The following is a 17,422-nucleotide window of genomic DNA, read 5'->3' on the forward strand; positions in this document are numbered from 1 at the left end:
CAGCAGAGGTGACATTTTACAGTCACCTGTAAGGGGTGTTATTGGAAAGTGGAAGCATTTAGGAATGACAGCAACTCAGCCACGCAGTGGAAGGCCAAAAAAGTCAAAAAGCGGGGTCAAGGACTGCTAAGTTGCATGGTGTGTAAAAGTCACCAACGGTCTGCTGATTCCATTGCTGACGGGTTCCAAAACGTGCACTGGCCTTGATGTAAACACACAAACGGTGTGGCGGGAGCTTCATGAAATGGGTTTATAATGGCCGAGCAGATGCATGCAAGCCAGTCCTCGGATGGAGTGGAGTGAAGCATACCGTCAGTGGACTGTGGAAATGCGTTCCACAGAGTGACAAATCACACTTCTCTGTTTGGCAGTGAGATGCCAGGAGAGTGGTACCTGCCTGACTGCACTCAAACCATTTCAATCATTGATTGTGCTTATCTGAAGGAGATACCAGTTGGAAAGCTGAGATATGAACGCATGCAATCAGGGTTACCCAGCCAGTTTCGTATCAGGTGGCTTTGGTTGGTGGTCTTTGTTGTTATTCTTTTTTTTTAAAAAAAAAAAAAAAACATTTATAATGCACGGGAGCAGAGTGGTGGTCTAATCCTGACCGAGTGGTCTTCTCTTTGTCAGGCGTTTCCCTCTCTTTCTCCTTCTCCTAATGTTTATTTTAAAGTCATGCTGGCTGCCTTGTGCAACATCAGTCAAAAAACTGTGACAACTGATATGTTCCCAGGGTCTGCTTGGATGTTAATTACGTTATTCATTTTAGAATCCTAAGCCCCCATGTCAAATATTCTTACAAGTGTATACACACTGGTCAGTTTATCTAAGCTTAAATATATGCCTTCTATTAAACAAAGTGAATCTTTTTATTATTATTATTAGACGGACTTGGATCAACATGCGCCTTCAATGAAACACTAAAAAAAACGTAACTGGCAAACGAAAGCTGAAAAGCAAATTCAACATTTTTGAACGTTTAACCCTCATTCAGTAAAGCAGATTTCAAAGGACCACGAGGTGCTTTACGAGTGCAGGAGCTGCAGGTTGCTGTCCTTTGTACGAACGTTTAATTTAACTCGAAGAAATCGGACCTCTGCTGTCCTCCTGCTCTTATTTGTCGTTCCGTTCGCGTCTCCTCTCCACGACGTTCACGGTGTCGTGTTGTCCCGCCGTACTTTGCGGATTGTCTGTCACTCCATTGACTAACCCCGCCTCCCCGTAATTCAAAGCTGAAAGGGGCCGCGTACGCCTGCGCGAGTCGTGTCTGAGTCGCGTATGGATGACGTCACTGCACGGCTAGTTTCCTCTTCCCGAGCGCTTTAATATCCGTGCTGTTCGGACTTCTCTCCGTGTTAGAAGAAAAAGCTCAAGTGCGGAAGGTGAGAGAAAGTCGAACGTAGGAGCCTCTGGCGGTGAGGAATAACGTGACGTGCGGAGGGTTTCCAGATTGTAGGTGGTCCCCGACGCCGGGTGGGTCGATTAACTTTTCTGGGGATTGAGCGCTTCGTTTTGGTCTACCTTCACTGGGTTTGGTTGCCAGAGCCACTCGCGCCTTCGCCCCTTCATGAATTGGTCGCCGTATACTTCCAGCTGGTGTGACGACTTTCGGATGGAAGGTTGCGCCGTTTTGAACGTCTCCGTATCCCGTGGCATTCAGTACGCCTTAAGTCGTACCCTTTTCCGATCTCTCTGTGCTCGTGCACCTTTGCGCTCGCTGTCACCTTTTGATTCCACGCATGCTCCGTGCTGTTCGGCCGGTCGGTTCCGCGTATGCGCAGCGGCTGGCTCTGCTTGTTCTCTGCCTCTCAGCATCCCTGAAATCTAAGCAGGTGGAGTTGACACCAATAGAGACCAGCTGATGACCTCCACTACGGTTATGATTAGAGTTGAGAGGGGCTCATCAGACTCGAATAATGACGCCTGTCGAGTTTAGTCCACTCCAACTACTTGGAGCTCCAGGGTGGAGGCTCCGGGCTGCAGAGAAGCCAGATTAGCTCGCTCGCTCGCTCACGCCAGGTCTGCTAAATTTTGACAGGCACTTTACAGCCCAATAACAGTCCAAATTCGACCGCATCCATTAGTCCACTTCAAGCCTTGGCTTAAGCGAGGGGGAAAAAAAAAGTCAAAAAACCGGTATAGTCCCAGTACAGACACTCGCAGCAATCCGCTGTTTAGCATCTGTCGGCACCCATGGACACCCATTAAACCGATTGTACAAAATACCACAGTGATAATATGACCGGTTAGGCCACGATCAGCGCAGATGTCTTAATAGGTCACTTTTTTATGAGTTCGGACATTTGCGGTGTTACTACGGCTGCTATGGATAACGTGGACACTGTGGTATCTCTGCGGTACTCAACAGGTGTTGATTACCCATCCTAAACCCTCCTCTCAACCACAGAGGAGCTCTGGGGGTCTGCAGTGAGATTCAATTGATGTCCGCGCCACCTAATTGCACTTTCAGGGTTGATACACCACTGCATATCACTTCTTCGGAAAGTGTATGCTGGTTACACTCGCACAGTTGTGAGTGGCAATGGGGTAGAGCAGGGGTCCCCAAACTTGTTTAAGCTGAACCCCCTCCAAATCTGGTCAAGCCCCCACCCAACCCCCCATGCAAAGCAGAGCTGATCTTGAATCTGCTAACAGTGGTCTCGCTGCACCTTGTGGGATAAGAGCAGACGTGAGAATCAAAGTAAGCGTTTACCTACAGCAGACCTGTTGACACACTTGTGATGACACCTGTGCTCTCTGGTGACAGAGCCTTCAGCTTTATAGCGGCCAGACTTTGGAGCCAACTCTCTAAATGCATTCTTTTATAAAAACAATTTAAATCTCATTCTTTTTCAGGAAGGTGTTTAACTGACTCTGACCTTCTGAACTATCTCTCCGTTTCCACACTCTGTCCAGGTACATAATTTGTTTGTGCCAAAAATCTCGGTGTTTTCTTGCAGCATTTCATATGTTTGCATCTTACTCCTGTGTTATCTTTATCTTTATTTAGTGCTTAATGTGGCTACTAGCTGTGTGAACCGCTTAGCCATGCTTGGAATTCACATAAACCTCAGTGTATTGAGCATTAACATTTGCAGTGCACCATCTGTTAGAATGTGTTTTGTAATGCATTGCATTTTTTTTTTTCAACAGATGGAGCGTCACAAGTGGTGGCACTGTTTTTATGAATCTTTAATAGTGCATGTAATAAGAAAATGCATTGCAAGTTTCAGTCCAACAGATGGAGCATCACAAACATTAGCACTGCTATTATGAATCCGATCGCAAATTTGTTAATGCGTGTAATACAATGCTTTGCATGATCACATACACTGGCACTACTTTTATGAATCCCTTACCAATCTTTTATGATGCTTGTAGTAACAACATGTTTTGCATGGTTCAGTCCAACAAATGGCGCATCTCAAACATTTAACACTGTTATTATGAATCCCATACCGTATTTCTTTAAGTTACCATAAGACAATGCAATGCATTTTTCACTCTCAACAAATGGTAGCACTGCTTTTGCAAATCCCTCGGTCATTTTTTAACGGATGTAGGACAGAGCGAGATGCAGAAGACAGAAAGATATGGAAAAAGATGATCCACTGTGGCAACCCCTAACGGGAGCAGCCAAAAGAAGAAGAAGAAGATGGAATGAAAAACACAATACATTTTATTACTACAAGCATTACAAAATACATTCCAATAAATGGTGCACGGCAAACATTAAGAGTGAATATGTCCAATGGAGACGAACTGCTGGACAGACAGAAATGGGCATATTCACCCTAATTAAAGGACAAGTGTCTGTCTGTGTGCTCCTCCATTTCCTATGACTCTGTTATATGCCATTTGGTAGGGGGTTCAGAAAAGCAGTACTAATGTCTGTGATGTGTCATCTGTTGAAGCAATAAAATGCATTGTGTTCCATTCCAACAGTTGGTGCATCATAAACATTTGTAGTGGTGCCACATAGTTAGTGTTTAAATGTCAGTTCTGTGTGTGTCTCGTTTCATTGTCCCATTGACTGCGTGTATGTGTATCAGTTAATGTTGTCCCGTAAGGAGGACGGATGATGGAAGGAGTTCACAACCACTAATCTGGAAAGCACCTGTGTATCAATTAATCAATTACTGCCGTCACTGACTATTTAAGGAGAAAAGAAGGAGACGAAAAAAGGGAGAACTAGCACGAGAGAGAGAGAGAAAGAGGAGAACCTATACCGCATTCACGAATACAACCTGCCTGCCGATTCATTTGCATTGCGCTTTGATCCAGTTTGTTTTTTCATTAATCCGGACTGCCTTTCAACCTGCTTGCTGCTGAAGACCCCGGGGTCGAATCATCATTCGCCACACGCCGAGGAATCACGGTGAGGTTGTTCCAAACGCCGGGAAATACAAACATTACAATTGCCGCTAATCAGTATCCGTATTCAGGACATTTATTCACGTCGGACTCAAGTTCACGATCATTCTGTTTGCTAGTCATTTGTCGTTTGTGTGGTGTGTGTTATGTTACGTGGACATGGGAGGGGATTTATATATATATATATATATATATATATATATGTTCAGTTTTGCTTTGGGATTGTTGGGGTGGAGGAATATTTGGGTGTGCATTTGTCTTGTGGCGTGTCTTGTCTCATTTAATACATTTATTCCTGTTTAATTTTACATTCTGCCTACTGTGTTTTTGCATTTCAAACCATCGATTGTGGGGAAAGTTTATCTGTGTAGGAGTACGGCTTGACAGGAAAGGTTTCTCAGTAAATTATCCAGGCCACAGGTCTTGGAGGTGTAGCTGCCGGCTGGGAATAAGGGGTTGGCCGTTACATAAGTGGTGCCCTCTCTGAGGATCGAACTCAGGACCTTCAGATTATGAGACAGAATGAGCATTGCTGTTTACAAACCCCCTACCAAATGGCATATAACAGAGACAAACCTTTCTTTCTTTCTTTCTGTTTTGATTTGGGAAAATGGTTCAAGGGATTGGAACATAAGTAGGCAAAGAATCAGAGAGAAGAGGTCCAATACTTCTGTTTTATTTACTTAATCAACTATAATAATCAAACACATATAATGCAGACATACAAAACAAAACAATACTTACAGACATATCAAAAGACCCAGAGCCATCATCCTAGACCAGTAGACTGAGGGAGCCCGCATGTCAGTCTCGTCAGAGGATCAACTTATTAGCCTACTCAAAGGTACCGGGCGGTGCGCGCTGTCCCCACGGTTGAGCTTCCAAAGAAACTGAGGATGAAACCTTCCCTTATATACTAATTGAGCGTCCTTGCCCAAAAGCGGCTTACGTGCAAGCAGTGTATACAGAAGTGATCAGTTTCAGTACACACCCTTCCACGGGACGCGGTGTTGTTTTGCACTTGGTCCTGGTGGAGACGGCGTCTAGTACCAGAAGGCACACAAAAATAAGAGCTGTGTACAGTAAAGCCCCTCGAAGTGAAAAACAAGTCAGCATAACCCTTTGGCCATATTCCCAGTACTTTTCCTTCTTGTACCCCTCAAAGTGAAAAACAAGTCCGCATAACCTTGGCTGTATCTTTCCAAAACATTAGTAATGCAGCTGGGTTTCGTGCTGAGCGACCAACGCCCATCTGCTCTCTTGACCCCCCTTTAGAAAAATCCTTCCATTACACTTTCTTTCTTTCTTTCTTTCTTTCTTTCTTTCTAGTACTTTAACAGTGATAAAGGTACTATACATCCATCCATCCATTTTCTAACCCGCTGAATCCGAATACAGGGTCACGGGGGTCCGCTGGAGCCAATCCCAGCCAACACAGGGCACAAGGCAGGAACCAATCCTGGGCAGGGTGCCAACCCACCGCAGGACACACACAAACACACCAAGCACACACTAGGGCCAATTTGGAATCGCCAATCCACCTAACCTGCATGTCTTTGGATTGTGGGAGGAAACCGGAGCGCCCGGAGGAAACCCACGCAGACACGGGGAGAACATGCAAACTCCACGCAGGGCGGACCCGGGAAGCGAACCCAGGCCTCCTACCACTGCGCCACCGTGCCGCCCTAGGTACTATACAATAACAATTAATTCTTATTAAATAAGTGCTGTGTGATCTCTGTGGGTCAGGGGTCCTACTACAGTTTGTTAGGTTTTAAAGTGTTAAGTACTGAACTCCTGTTAGGCGCTAAGAGTGACGCTTCTTCAATCTCCAACCCTAATACTGCAGTTTGAGAATTTTAAAGTAATTAGTCAGACTGGGAAAAAAAAGGAAGGTAAAGCTGACCTGAGAGAAAGTGTCGGAGGCCTTTTCTTTGTGTTTGTTTTTCTTTTCCATTTTGCTTCAGTGCCTGCACCCGGTGTATTACTGTCCTATCGTGTGAGTATTTACAGGTGCCTGGTGGTGGGGTGGGCCTTTTAAGTTTTGACACTCGGAGCTCTCTGCGAGGGTCTTAATCCAGCCTTGGCTCAAATACACCTTCCTGCCCTCCAAGCTACACACTTCAATGGATGTCACTTCTCTGATTGGCCTGCTGGTCCTTAATTGCCATGATGATGCAGGGCCACATAGATGATATTCCCTGAAAGGGTCTGTGGGTACGAACCTTTAAATGGATTTAAATACCTTTGACCACTCGTGATTGGACACTTCTGTCTGTGAAGTTCAAGGCTTGATGAGCTCATTATACCAAGTAATCAGCATTGAGCAGTGACAGCCATTCAAATCAGCACAATGACAAGGGGAGCCACATTTGTGCACAGCCAGTTTTTCACATTTGATTTCATTTCATAACTAAATACTGCGTCACTAAAAATCTTTGTTCGGAAAACCCCGCAGTGCTCAGATGTTCCTAGGAAATGAAAGTCAGACCACTGGTATCTTTATTGTTGAAAGGAGAGTCAATTATTATGCAGGCAGAGAGGGGTTCCCCAACTTTTTTTATATGACTGTAAAATATATTTCATAAATTTCCAATACTTTTTGAAAATGGGGATTGTTTTCTTCGCAGCACTTTGTTGGTTTGTACCTTCTGTGTCAAAACAGAATGGCATATTTTTGTTTTAAATGAATTGTAATTATTAACGGAGATTGTACTTCATTTCCAAATGGAATAGTAATCGGTTACCTACATGCAAATTTTTAACACGACGTGTTGCCCTACGCTTTTCTGTTCCTTACCATGAACAACTGTGCGGACTTGTATTCAGAAATTATTTAAGTCCCATCACAGATCTGTATTAAAAACTGTAGAAGCTGAATCATTGAAAAACAAATGAAAATGGCAACTGGGCCCAGTATCATGGGACTCCTGCTGGTCGAGTGTCCATGTCTTTTTACATGATCTTCTCTCCTGTGCCTTTTCTCCTTCCTCTGCCTTTGAGATCCCTGTTTTTGTCATGATGTCCATTATGGTCTCCATGCGAGGAGTACGAGAGTCTGGAGGTGGCGAGGTAAGTTGGAGTGCTGGCTCAAATGGCACAAATAAGAGAGAGAGAGAGAGAGTGGAGACAAGAAGAGGAGTGACAGGAGGGGTGATTTAGGCAGCCGCTCCTCCTCACAGATCGGGTACAGCTGCTGTTCAGAGAGGCCCACTGAGGCTGCAGGGGTGCTAGTCGATGCCTTTAATGACTGTCGCATGTGTGTTCCTGCTGAATGTGTTTTCTTTCTGTTGCTTTCACTGTAATGGAGTTGTGTCGTGTCAATGCATCACAGGCCAAGTCTCTTCGAAATGGGGGCCTCAGTTCAGGTCAAATCTGAATCTTTCCCCTTTTCATTTGGTCCAGCCATGAGAGAACCGGTGATATCCGTATGAAGCGAGTCAAAGTGAAAAAATGCCTGAAGCTTTGTCCTGATCAGCCGGACTTTGTCTTCCTATCAAGTTGGTTTCCTGCTCCAAATGCACTTCCAGCTTGTTAGGCTAACATGGAGGGCTCACAACATTCCCAATCTCTCATAAACACTTCGTCAGTCTGTGTTGGGTTTATACTGAAATTTAAGTTTGAAATGTGTTTCTTATTGGTGATGACCTTTTTGTGTCACTTTTATTTTTATAGGAGTCACCTTCTCAATACCGTCGAGGTCTCTAATCCCCTCCAGGCACCAGCTGTTTAAATGACAAAAACAATAGGATAACAGAAGAGCAAACACCGGGAAGGAAAGAAGAGTTTAACACAGAACATGGCCTCGGAGAGAGACGAGAGTGTAGACGAGAGACTGGCACGCATCAAACAAGAGGACTGTGAGTGGGGGGCCCCAGCGGCTTTGTGTGTGAAGCTGGAGGATGGCGAAGAAGGAGTTTCTGCCGTCAAAGAGGAGACTGTTGACATTAAAGTCGACGAGTCGGAAGATTTCCTCGTTGGTCTCGGGCAGCACAAGCAGGAATCTGGGAGTATTTTCAGGCCTGCTCATTCATCTGAAGGGTCCCATTCCAGTTCACAGCCTTGGTTCAATAATACGGGACAGCTGCCTGCCCAGCAGAACTCTCTGAATCTGAAATCGGAGTTTGAAGAGAACGTCACTGACGGAAATGAAGAGCAGCAGTCATCTGGGAGTGTTGGGATACGTAAGTAATGTGATTAAATATTAAAAGAGGTGAAACGGAGAACTCGTACAAGTTTGAGATACACTTGTGGTGAAACGTTTCCATTCACTCCTATGGTGGCCCTGTATGCCTGGGTGGGGTTGTCGATTGTTCTCTTCCTGTGATGAAATGATTGAACAACATTCTTCTTTATTACTAAAAAAAGTAGAAGTTTGTCATGTAAATTTGAACTTGTTGTGGGTTTTCTGAATCCTTCATCTGGTCAAAACTATACATTCAGGGTCAGCAATATCCTTTGGTTATGAATGAAGTGGTTCTGAAGGTTCCCAAATGTGTCTGAACTCTGTGCCTCTTAACTGCCCGTCAGTGGACAGGATGATCTCCTCACTCATCTGACGAGCACTTGTCACAGAGGGGAAAGTCCGAGACGTTCAGTGCAGATGTGACCGAGAGGACTGACTCTCAGAGCCACCGCTAAACAACTTCACCTTCCAAGATCATCCGTTCTCAGATCATCAGTTTGTGTGTAGCTGTAGGCACCATGCCAAGGTCAAGAAGAAAAGCAACCCTAAGCCGAGAGAGAATTGGTGACAATGGTCAAATACCATCCAAGAACCACCAAGAGATCGGACTGCTACAAACTGGAAGCTTCTAGAACACCCGTGTCACCGTTCACAGTCGAGCGAGCTTTGCATGGCCATAGCTTGTCTAAGAAAGAAGCTCCAAAATTGACACCGTCAAGCTCAGTTGACATCTGTGGATGATCACAGGGAGAAAGAAGAAGCCTTCTGCTGGAAAGTTTTATGGTGAGATGACACAAAAAATGGAGTTGTTTTGGGCAAAATAACCTGAGGTGTGTTTGGTTAAGAAAGGGGGAGGAGACATTCAGCCCAACGGTCAAGCCCGATTGTGGTAACCGCACACACTCTGGAGCTTCGAAGCTGGTGTGTTACACAAAGTGGGTGGGATAACGGAAGAGGAATATTCAAGCATCACCTCAAACCATCAGCTAGAAGGTTGAACCCCTGATGTGTTTGGGTGTTGCAGCAGGACAAACGACCCTGAACGCACCTCAGAGCTGGTGCTGAAATTGCTAAATGGGGCTCACGGGAAGCCTTTAGATCGGCCTGACCTCGGCTCTATTGAGGGTATGCGGACTGCTCTGGGCCGGGAAGACAGATGAAGAGTTCTCAAATATCCAAGCTAGAATTCTGCCTGATGCTTGTCAATGGCTGTTGGAAGATTTAGCGTGCTAAGAAACATTTCCTCTAATATTAGGGATATTGCATGTATCATGTTGACCCAATGATGGTTTCCGAAAACTCACAATAAATCTAACGTGTGTGCTCTAATATTTTGTTAACCCGCACAATGGATGATGTGGTATAGAATTTGTGTTTGGAAAAAATCTATTATTAAATAATAATAATAATAATAATATTTTGATTGGGATAAAATTGTGACATCACTCAGTCTCAGAAGTGAACTCCTTCCTCTCACAGGGAGTGGGGTGTAGGAAGTTTCCTGACTTCTTCTCGTGTCCCATTCTGAGGTCATATAAATTTGTACGCTACTTGGACTTTTAGAGTAATTCTCTGAAACTCCATCAATGCTGGCACAGGTAACATTTTTAACTTGAGGCTCTAATGGCAGATTTGAATCTAAAGCAACACCCACGTTGCTGACCTTTGTGGAAAGAGAGATGGGGCAACCATGATTTTTCAGAATATTTACTTGAAAATGCCCAGTAGAAACTATTTTTTTTTTTTTTTCATGTGTACTTTTGGGGTGTGCCTGTAATTATGTATGCTAGGATAAATTACTGAACAGCTGTACCCCTACTTCACTACATGGGTCATCTCAGCCCCCATATCTTTTTAATGATGGTGTATTCATTTAAAAGAAATTTTCTTTGTGTTATTTCAGATGTAAATGGAAATGGCAGCCTCTCCATATCTTCGTTTGTTCAAATTTCTCCTCAATGCAAATTGCAACACAAATGGAACGACGAGAAAATGAAGAAATCGACAAGCGGATCAGATAATTTGATGGGAGACTCTGTCCCGTGCAGCTCTGACCCTTCTGGCAACCAAACACAGACAGAAGCCATCAATGCTGATCAACAAGAAGTTTATGAACAGGTCCAAATTCACACAGGAGACAAATGTCATTGTTTAAAATGTGGCAAACGATTCTCAAACAGAAGGAGTCTTAACATCCACATGAGCGTTCACACTGGAGAGAAACCCCACTGCTGCTCAGAATGTGGTAAACGATTTTCACAGATTCGTAATCTTCGGGTCCACAAAAGAATTCACACTGGAGAAAAACCTTATGTGTGCTCTCAGTGTGGCAAAAAGTTCTCCACCAGTAGCAGTTTTCGGAGGCATGCGAAACTTCATACTGCAGAGAAACCATACTGCTGTTCTGAATGTGGTAAAAGCTTTTCCAGTGACAGCAATCTTTATAAACATGTAAAACTTCACACTGGAGAAAAACCTTATTGTTGTACTGAATGTGGCAGACAGTTCTCGCAAGCGAGTCATCTCCAGAGTCACATCAGAATTCACACTGGAGAGAAACCTCACTGTTGTCTGGAATGTGGCAAACGCTTCTCGCATGTTGGTACTCTTCATAAACATAGAAGAATTCATACTGGCGAGAAACCTCATTGCTGTTCCGAGTGTGGGAAAAGATTTTTTCAAAAATGCCACCTTCGAGAACACATCAGAGTTCATACTGGAGAGAAACCGTATTGTTGTTCTGAATGTGGTAAACAATTCTCCAGCAGCAGTAGGCTTTGTAGCCATAAAGTAATTCACACTGGTGAAAAGCCTCATCACTGTTCTGAATGTGGCAAGCATTTTTCAAAAATCAAGTATCTTAATAGCCACATGCGAGTTCACACTGGAGAGAAACCCCATTGTTGCTCGGAGTGTGGCAAACGATTCTCATACCTCGGCAGTCTCCATCAACACAGAGGAATTCATACTGGAGTGAAGCCTTATTCTTGTTCAGAATGTGGGAAGAGATTCTCGCAACGATGCTACCTTCAGCAGCACATCAGAATTCATACTGGAGAGAAGCCTCATTGCTGTTCTGAATGTGGGAAACGATTCTTCCAAAAGTGCCACCTCCAAGAACACATCAGAGTGCATACGGGAGAGAAACCTTATTGTTGTTCCGAATGTGGTAAACGATTCTCCACCAGCAGTGGACTTCATAGCCATAAAAAAAATCATACTGATGAAAATCCACATTGCTGTTCTGAATGTGGCAAGCACTTCTCGGACATGAAGAGTCTTGATATCCACATGAGAGTCCACACTAAATCCCATTGCTGTTTGGAATGTGGCAAACAATTCACACAAATAACCAGTCTTAAGAGCCACCTTCGAATCCACACAGGAGAAAAACCTTATTGCTGCTTTGAATGCGGCAAAAAATTCTCTTCCTGTAGTAGCTTGCGGAGGCACACACAGATTCATACTCGAGAAAGTGTGGCAAACAGATTTCCTAATGTGTCTACAAACATGGAAAGAGTGACGGAAAGCCTTATTGCTGTTCTGGAGGAGGTACAGGATTCTAATTTTAAAGAGTTGACTACTCTTTAGTGAGGAATCACTTTTGATACTGAATGTGGCAAATGGTTTTTAGATGTAAAGCAATTTCAGATTTACATCTGTGGTGAAATTGTACTGTTGTCTAGAATGTAGCTAATGATTTGCACAGAGTAACCTGAAAGTTTTTTGTACTGGAAAGCAACCTTGTTGTTGTCAATGTTTTAAACTACCTGCAGTCCTCACCATATTGGTGTTGTGAATGTGGCAAGTGATTCCTAGACAGCAGTGACTTTCATAGCCATTAAAATAGTTTATACAGGTAATAAACCATAACAGTGTACTTAATGTGGCAAGCAATTCTCCTGTACCAGCCATCTTCAGAAATACACAAGCGCTCACCTTGGAATGGAAAGACAAAGCACCTAAAATGTAGAGAATATGCTGCACGTGGGACAGAACAATGAGAAATTTTGGGTGCCGTGGAACTAATGACAAACTAAGGAAGGAAGCTTGACTAGGAACGATGCAGGTGCTACATGAAACCCTTGCTGAAAACCAAGCAGGCGTGATAGCTTCAACAGTGCAGCTCTGTGTTAAGACTAAGGAGTGAGGTTCATGTCTGTGCGATTGTATGCACTCGAAACCCCTGTGGAAAAATGAACCTCCACAAGAAGCCATACGATTGTTGTGAATGTGGCAAACGATTCTCGCCAATAAGCAGTTTTTCAGAACGGTTAATAATCTGATACAGTACAGAAGAATATCTGCTTTATCAGACTCGGAACATTTGGAGGTATATCAGCCCAACTGAAACTGGTCTATGTCATAAAATACTAAATAACAGAAAAGAAAAATGGAGTAACAGTACTGTAAGATGATGACCACACCCTCCAAAGGCATAAAGGTGAAAAGGTTCAGTGCAATAAACTAAAGATACAGACGTGCCGTACGGTGGAGTTCACAGAGTTGTGCCAACTAACGAGAAGTACCAATACCAACTTGAAAGAACTCTTTGTTGGAAATGTTTGTGTAGGAGCTGAGCATCTACAGGAAAGAATGAACCAGTTCTGGGCTGTTAATCTGCTGACTAAAGGGGTGGTCTAGGTGAGTTGAGTCTGCAGTGGTCTTACTTACTGTATTCCTAATCCTGGCAATGAATACCACTTGCCAGTGCCCTTCTCAGCATAGGAAAGCACTGGTTGTCACCAGAGGAAATGGGGGAGGCAGAGGGGATAGAAAACATCAGAGTGCTCCTGGGGCCTAATGCATGACACGGTGCGTAGAATTCACACTAAAACATGGCGCATGGACATAGACAGAAATGTGCGCATGCAGCACAGTATTCAGCTGGGTAACATTGTGCGTATCTGAATCCTCTCCAGACAGAGGAGCAGCTTGAGTGACAGATTGCTGTCACCGTCCTGCTCCACTGACAGACTGAGGAGACCCCACACTATGCGACTCCTCATTTCCACACCGGGGGGTAAACGGTAACCTTATACAGAGTTATTGTCTGTCTGTTATCACTCTTTAATTTAATATTGTTTTGTATCAGTATGCTGCTGCTGGATTATGTGAATTTCCCCTTGGGATTAATAAAGTATCTGTCTATCGATCGATCATTTCACTTCCCCTTTGTCAATCCCAAACAAGGTGAATTATAAGGCGCACGCCTGGGGCTCCACTCCGACTCCTCCCAGAATTTCATCCATTTGAATATGCAAATCAATATAAATAGGCCCTTCCGTTCAGTGTTTTTTTTTTAATAAAAGACAATGGCAAAAAGCACATATGAAAAAAATGCAAAGTGGAGGTCCTACTTGGTGAAGAAAAAAGTGCCATTTGGTGGCTTAGGCAGTGGCAGGAGAAACAAAAGGAAAGTAATGGAGTGGCAATCAAAAGTTCAGGTTCAGAAAATGGCTGAAGTATAGGGTGGTCCAGATCTAATTATGCAATTTTCATTATGCTATAACTTACTAAGTTTGTGACATAGAAAATTGCCCGACTAATCCCGGACCATGGAGAAGTGTGCGAACTGACGACGTGAAGAATCGACATCACGCCGAACTGGAATCGTCCGCCCACATAAATCATAGTCATCCAGACGATCTGGATCTGCATAATTAGATCTGGACCACGCTGTAGACATGAAAATGCGACTGTCTGACTGTCCTACGGGAGTGCATTAGGGACACAGTGAAGGGGGAAAAAAAAGGTCTATGTCGAGATTAAAGTCGAAATGGAAAAAAAAATAGGATCACAGTGAAGAAAAAAAGGTGGAAATGTCAACTTTATTGTCCAATTTTCCACTTTTAATCTCGTAGTTTATTTTGTCATTAAATTAGAATGTCATAAACCTCATCTTAAAATCCATCCGTTATCCAACCCGCTATATCCTAACTACAGGGTCCCGGGGGGTCTGCTGCAGCCAATCCCAGACAACACAGGGCACAAGGCAGGAAACAAACCGCAAGGCTCATCTTAAAATCGATGTTTAATTTACTAGAGTTTCACAGATGCCATCGTAACGTAAGTAGTACGTTAACTGCTGTGCCTTCTATGTGCTTCTTATGCGGACTTTCTCTTTCGTAGGCAGGAGCACAGAGGCAGTGATTGCCACTCAGAAGACATTACGTTCATGATAGTTCAGCCCTCTGAACATTTTAGAATACTAAGATGTATGCTTGATATCATTTTCATGATGACAGGAATTAAAGCATGTTAGGGGCCGTAGTGGTAGCGACAAGCTTGGCACCCCATCCAGAGATTGTTCCTGCCTCCTGTAAGATGCTTGCTGGGCCGTGTGCGACACTCGATGAAATAATTTATTGCAGCAACGTACTAACCCCCAATTCCTGTCTTTCCTTTTCTTTCTCCACGTCACCAATTGCCACACAATAAGTGAGCCCTGTACTAAATGTCAAGCCATCTGTAAACTTCAAAACTGTTAAGGGACATTTCCTGCCTTGTGCCCTGTGTTGGCTGGGATTGGCTCCAGCAGACCCCCGTGACCCTGTGTTAGGATTATAGCGGGTTGGATAATGGATGGATGGATGAAAAATCTTCATGATACGTGTTTAATTATTCCAGCTAGGGTCTGGATAGGGCACCAGCTCATCGCTACCGCTGTGCCACCGTGACCCCATATATTTAATTGTTAACAGTATACATTATTTAAATGAAGTTAACAATGTATCTTTATGTCACATACATACTTTTATGCCAGCGTTTCTCAACCTTTAAGTATGTGCGACTTGAGTTTTCATAACAGTTTTAATCGCACCCCCTAACATTTTTTTGAAAGGAGCCCACTAAAACCAATTTGTTCTTTTTTAATTAATGATATATCATAGATGCATATTTTATTATACCTACTTAACTTTTATCGACATGTATCTAACTCTATTTTTCTAGTATCAGAATGTAGTTTAACTTGTTTTGGTGTCAATAGATGTTTTTTTTTCATATTTTCGATTCTTGTTTTCTTTCTTCCACATCTTCGCGCCCCCCTTTTTTGTTCCTTCGCCCCACCCCACAATTTGAGAGCCACTGCTTTAATGCATTTCATCTGAAAAGTGATCTCAAGTATACATCCTAGTATTCTAACAGCACAGAGCTCAGAGAGGATAGCGCCTGGAAATCTGAGTTGACTTAGAAGCCATTCCTCATCATCTGTAAATGCGCGCTCTGTTCTACTGAATTGAACTGAAGTCCTTCCTTGTCAGTGTATGGTACAAAGAGATTTAATATGCAGCTTTTCCATAAGCTTTTTTTTTCCTATTAAATGATTAATTAATAAGATTAAAAAAATATGAAAGCATAACTCCAATTTCCATGTAAACTTCACACGTGGACAAAATTGTTGGTACCCTTCAGTCAATGAAAGAAAAACTCACAATGGTCACAGAAATAACTTTAATCTGACAAAAGTAATAATCAATAAAAATTCTATGAAATTTAACCAATGAAAGTCAGACATTGATTTTCAACGATGCTTCAACAGAATTATTTAAAAAAATAAACTCATGAAACAGGCCTGGACAAACATGATGGTACCCCTAACTTAATATTTTGTTGCACAACCTTTTGAGGCAATCACTGCAATCAAACGATTCCTGTAACTGTCAATGAGACTTCTGCACTTCTCAGCAGGTATTTTGGCCCACTCCTCATGAGCAAACTGCTCCAGTGGTCTCAGGTTTGAAGGGTGCCTTTTCCAGACGGCATGTTTCAGCTCTTTCCAAAGATGCTCAATAGGATTGAGGTCAGGGCTCATAGAAGGCCACTTTAGAATAGTCCAATGTTTTCCTCTTAGCCATTCTTGGGTGTTCTTAGCTGTGTGTTTCGGGTCATTGTCCATGACCTGCGACTGAGACCAAGCTTTCTGACACTGGCCAGCACATTTCTCTCTAGAATCCCTTGATAGTCTTGAGATTTCATTGTACCCTGCACAGATTCAAGACACCCTGTGCCAGATGCAGCAAAGAAGCCCCAGAACATAACAGAGCCTCCTCCATGTTTCACAGAAGGGACAGTGTTCTTTTCTTGATATGCTTCATTTTTCCGTCTGTGAACATAGAGCTGATGTGCCTTGGCAAAAAGTTCAATTTTTGTCTCATCTGTCCATAGGACATTCTCCCAGAATCTTTGTGGCTTGTCCACATGTAGTTTTGGCAAATTCCAGTCTGGCTTTTTTATGATTTGTTTTCAACAATGGTGTCCTCCTTGGTCGTCTCCCATGAAGTCCACTTTGGCTCAAACAACGACGGATGGTGCGATCTGACACTGATGTTCCTTGAGCTTGAAGTTCACCTTGGATCTCTTTAGAAGTTTTTCTGGGCTCTTTTGTTACCATTTGTATTATCCGTCTCTTTGATTTGTCATCAATTATTCTCCTGCGGCCACGTCCAGGGAGGTTGGCTACAGTCCCATGGATCTTAAATTTCTGAATAATATGTGCAACTGGAGTCACAGGAACATCAAGCTGCTTCGAGATGGTCTTATAGCCTTTACCTGTGACATGCTTGTCTATAATTTTCTTTCTAATCTCCTGAGACAACTCTTTCCTTCGCTTCCTCTGGTCCATGTTGAGTGTGGTACACACCATGTCACCAAACAACACAGTGACTACCTGGAGCCCTATATAAAGGTCCACTGACTGATTACAAGATTGTAGACACCTGTGATGCTAATTAGTGGACACACCTTGGATTAACATGTCCCTTTGGTCACATTATTTTCAGGCTTTTCTAGGGTACCATCATTTTTGTCCAGGCCTGTTTCATGAGTTTATTTTTTTAAATAATTCTGTTGAAGCAT

The 17,422-nt window shown here is 43.3% G+C and overlaps 1 protein-coding gene across 4 annotated transcripts; it reads left to right on the top strand.

Moving 5' to 3' along the window:
• The first annotated feature begins 534 nt into the window (after nucleotides 1-534).
• Nucleotides 535-13,838, top strand: LOC120528225 (zinc finger protein 883-like). Of its 4 annotated transcripts, XM_039752331.1 has the most exons (4): nucleotides 535-1,385; nucleotides 2,860-2,919; nucleotides 8,053-8,561; nucleotides 10,467-13,838. In XM_039752331.1, the coding sequence occupies exons 3-4, from the start codon at nucleotides 8,177-8,179 to the stop codon at nucleotides 12,152-12,154; spliced, it is 2,073 nt and encodes a 690-aa protein (XP_039608265.1). In that variant the 5' UTR covers nucleotides 535-1,385; nucleotides 2,860-2,919; nucleotides 8,053-8,176; the 3' UTR covers nucleotides 12,155-13,838. The 4 variants fall into 4 exon arrangements, with proteins under 4 accessions (XP_039608265.1, XP_039608266.1, XP_039608264.1 ...); XM_039752332.1 differs by lacking the exon at nucleotides 2,860-2,919 and having other exon boundaries at nucleotides 535-1,418; XM_039752330.1 differs by lacking the exon at nucleotides 2,860-2,919.
• Nucleotides 13,839-17,422: the final 3,584 nt, after the last annotated feature.

The sequence above is a fragment of the Polypterus senegalus genome, chromosome 4 (assembly GCF_016835505.1).
Source record: "Polypterus senegalus isolate Bchr_013 chromosome 4, ASM1683550v1, whole genome shotgun sequence".
In the NCBI taxonomy this organism is placed as follows: Eukaryota; Metazoa; Chordata; class Cladistia; order Polypteriformes; family Polypteridae; genus Polypterus; species Polypterus senegalus.

Bases quoted from the DNA above. Each gene is read 5' to 3' on its own strand.
- LOC120528225 (XM_039752332.1), top strand. From the start codon at position 8,177: ATGGCCTCGGAGAGAGACGAGAGTGTAGACGAGAGACTGGCACGCATC. The intron at 8,562-10,466 runs GTAAGTAATGTG...GTGTTATTTCAG, and splicing joins ATCTGGGAGTGTTGGGATAC to ATGTAAATGGAAATGGCAGC.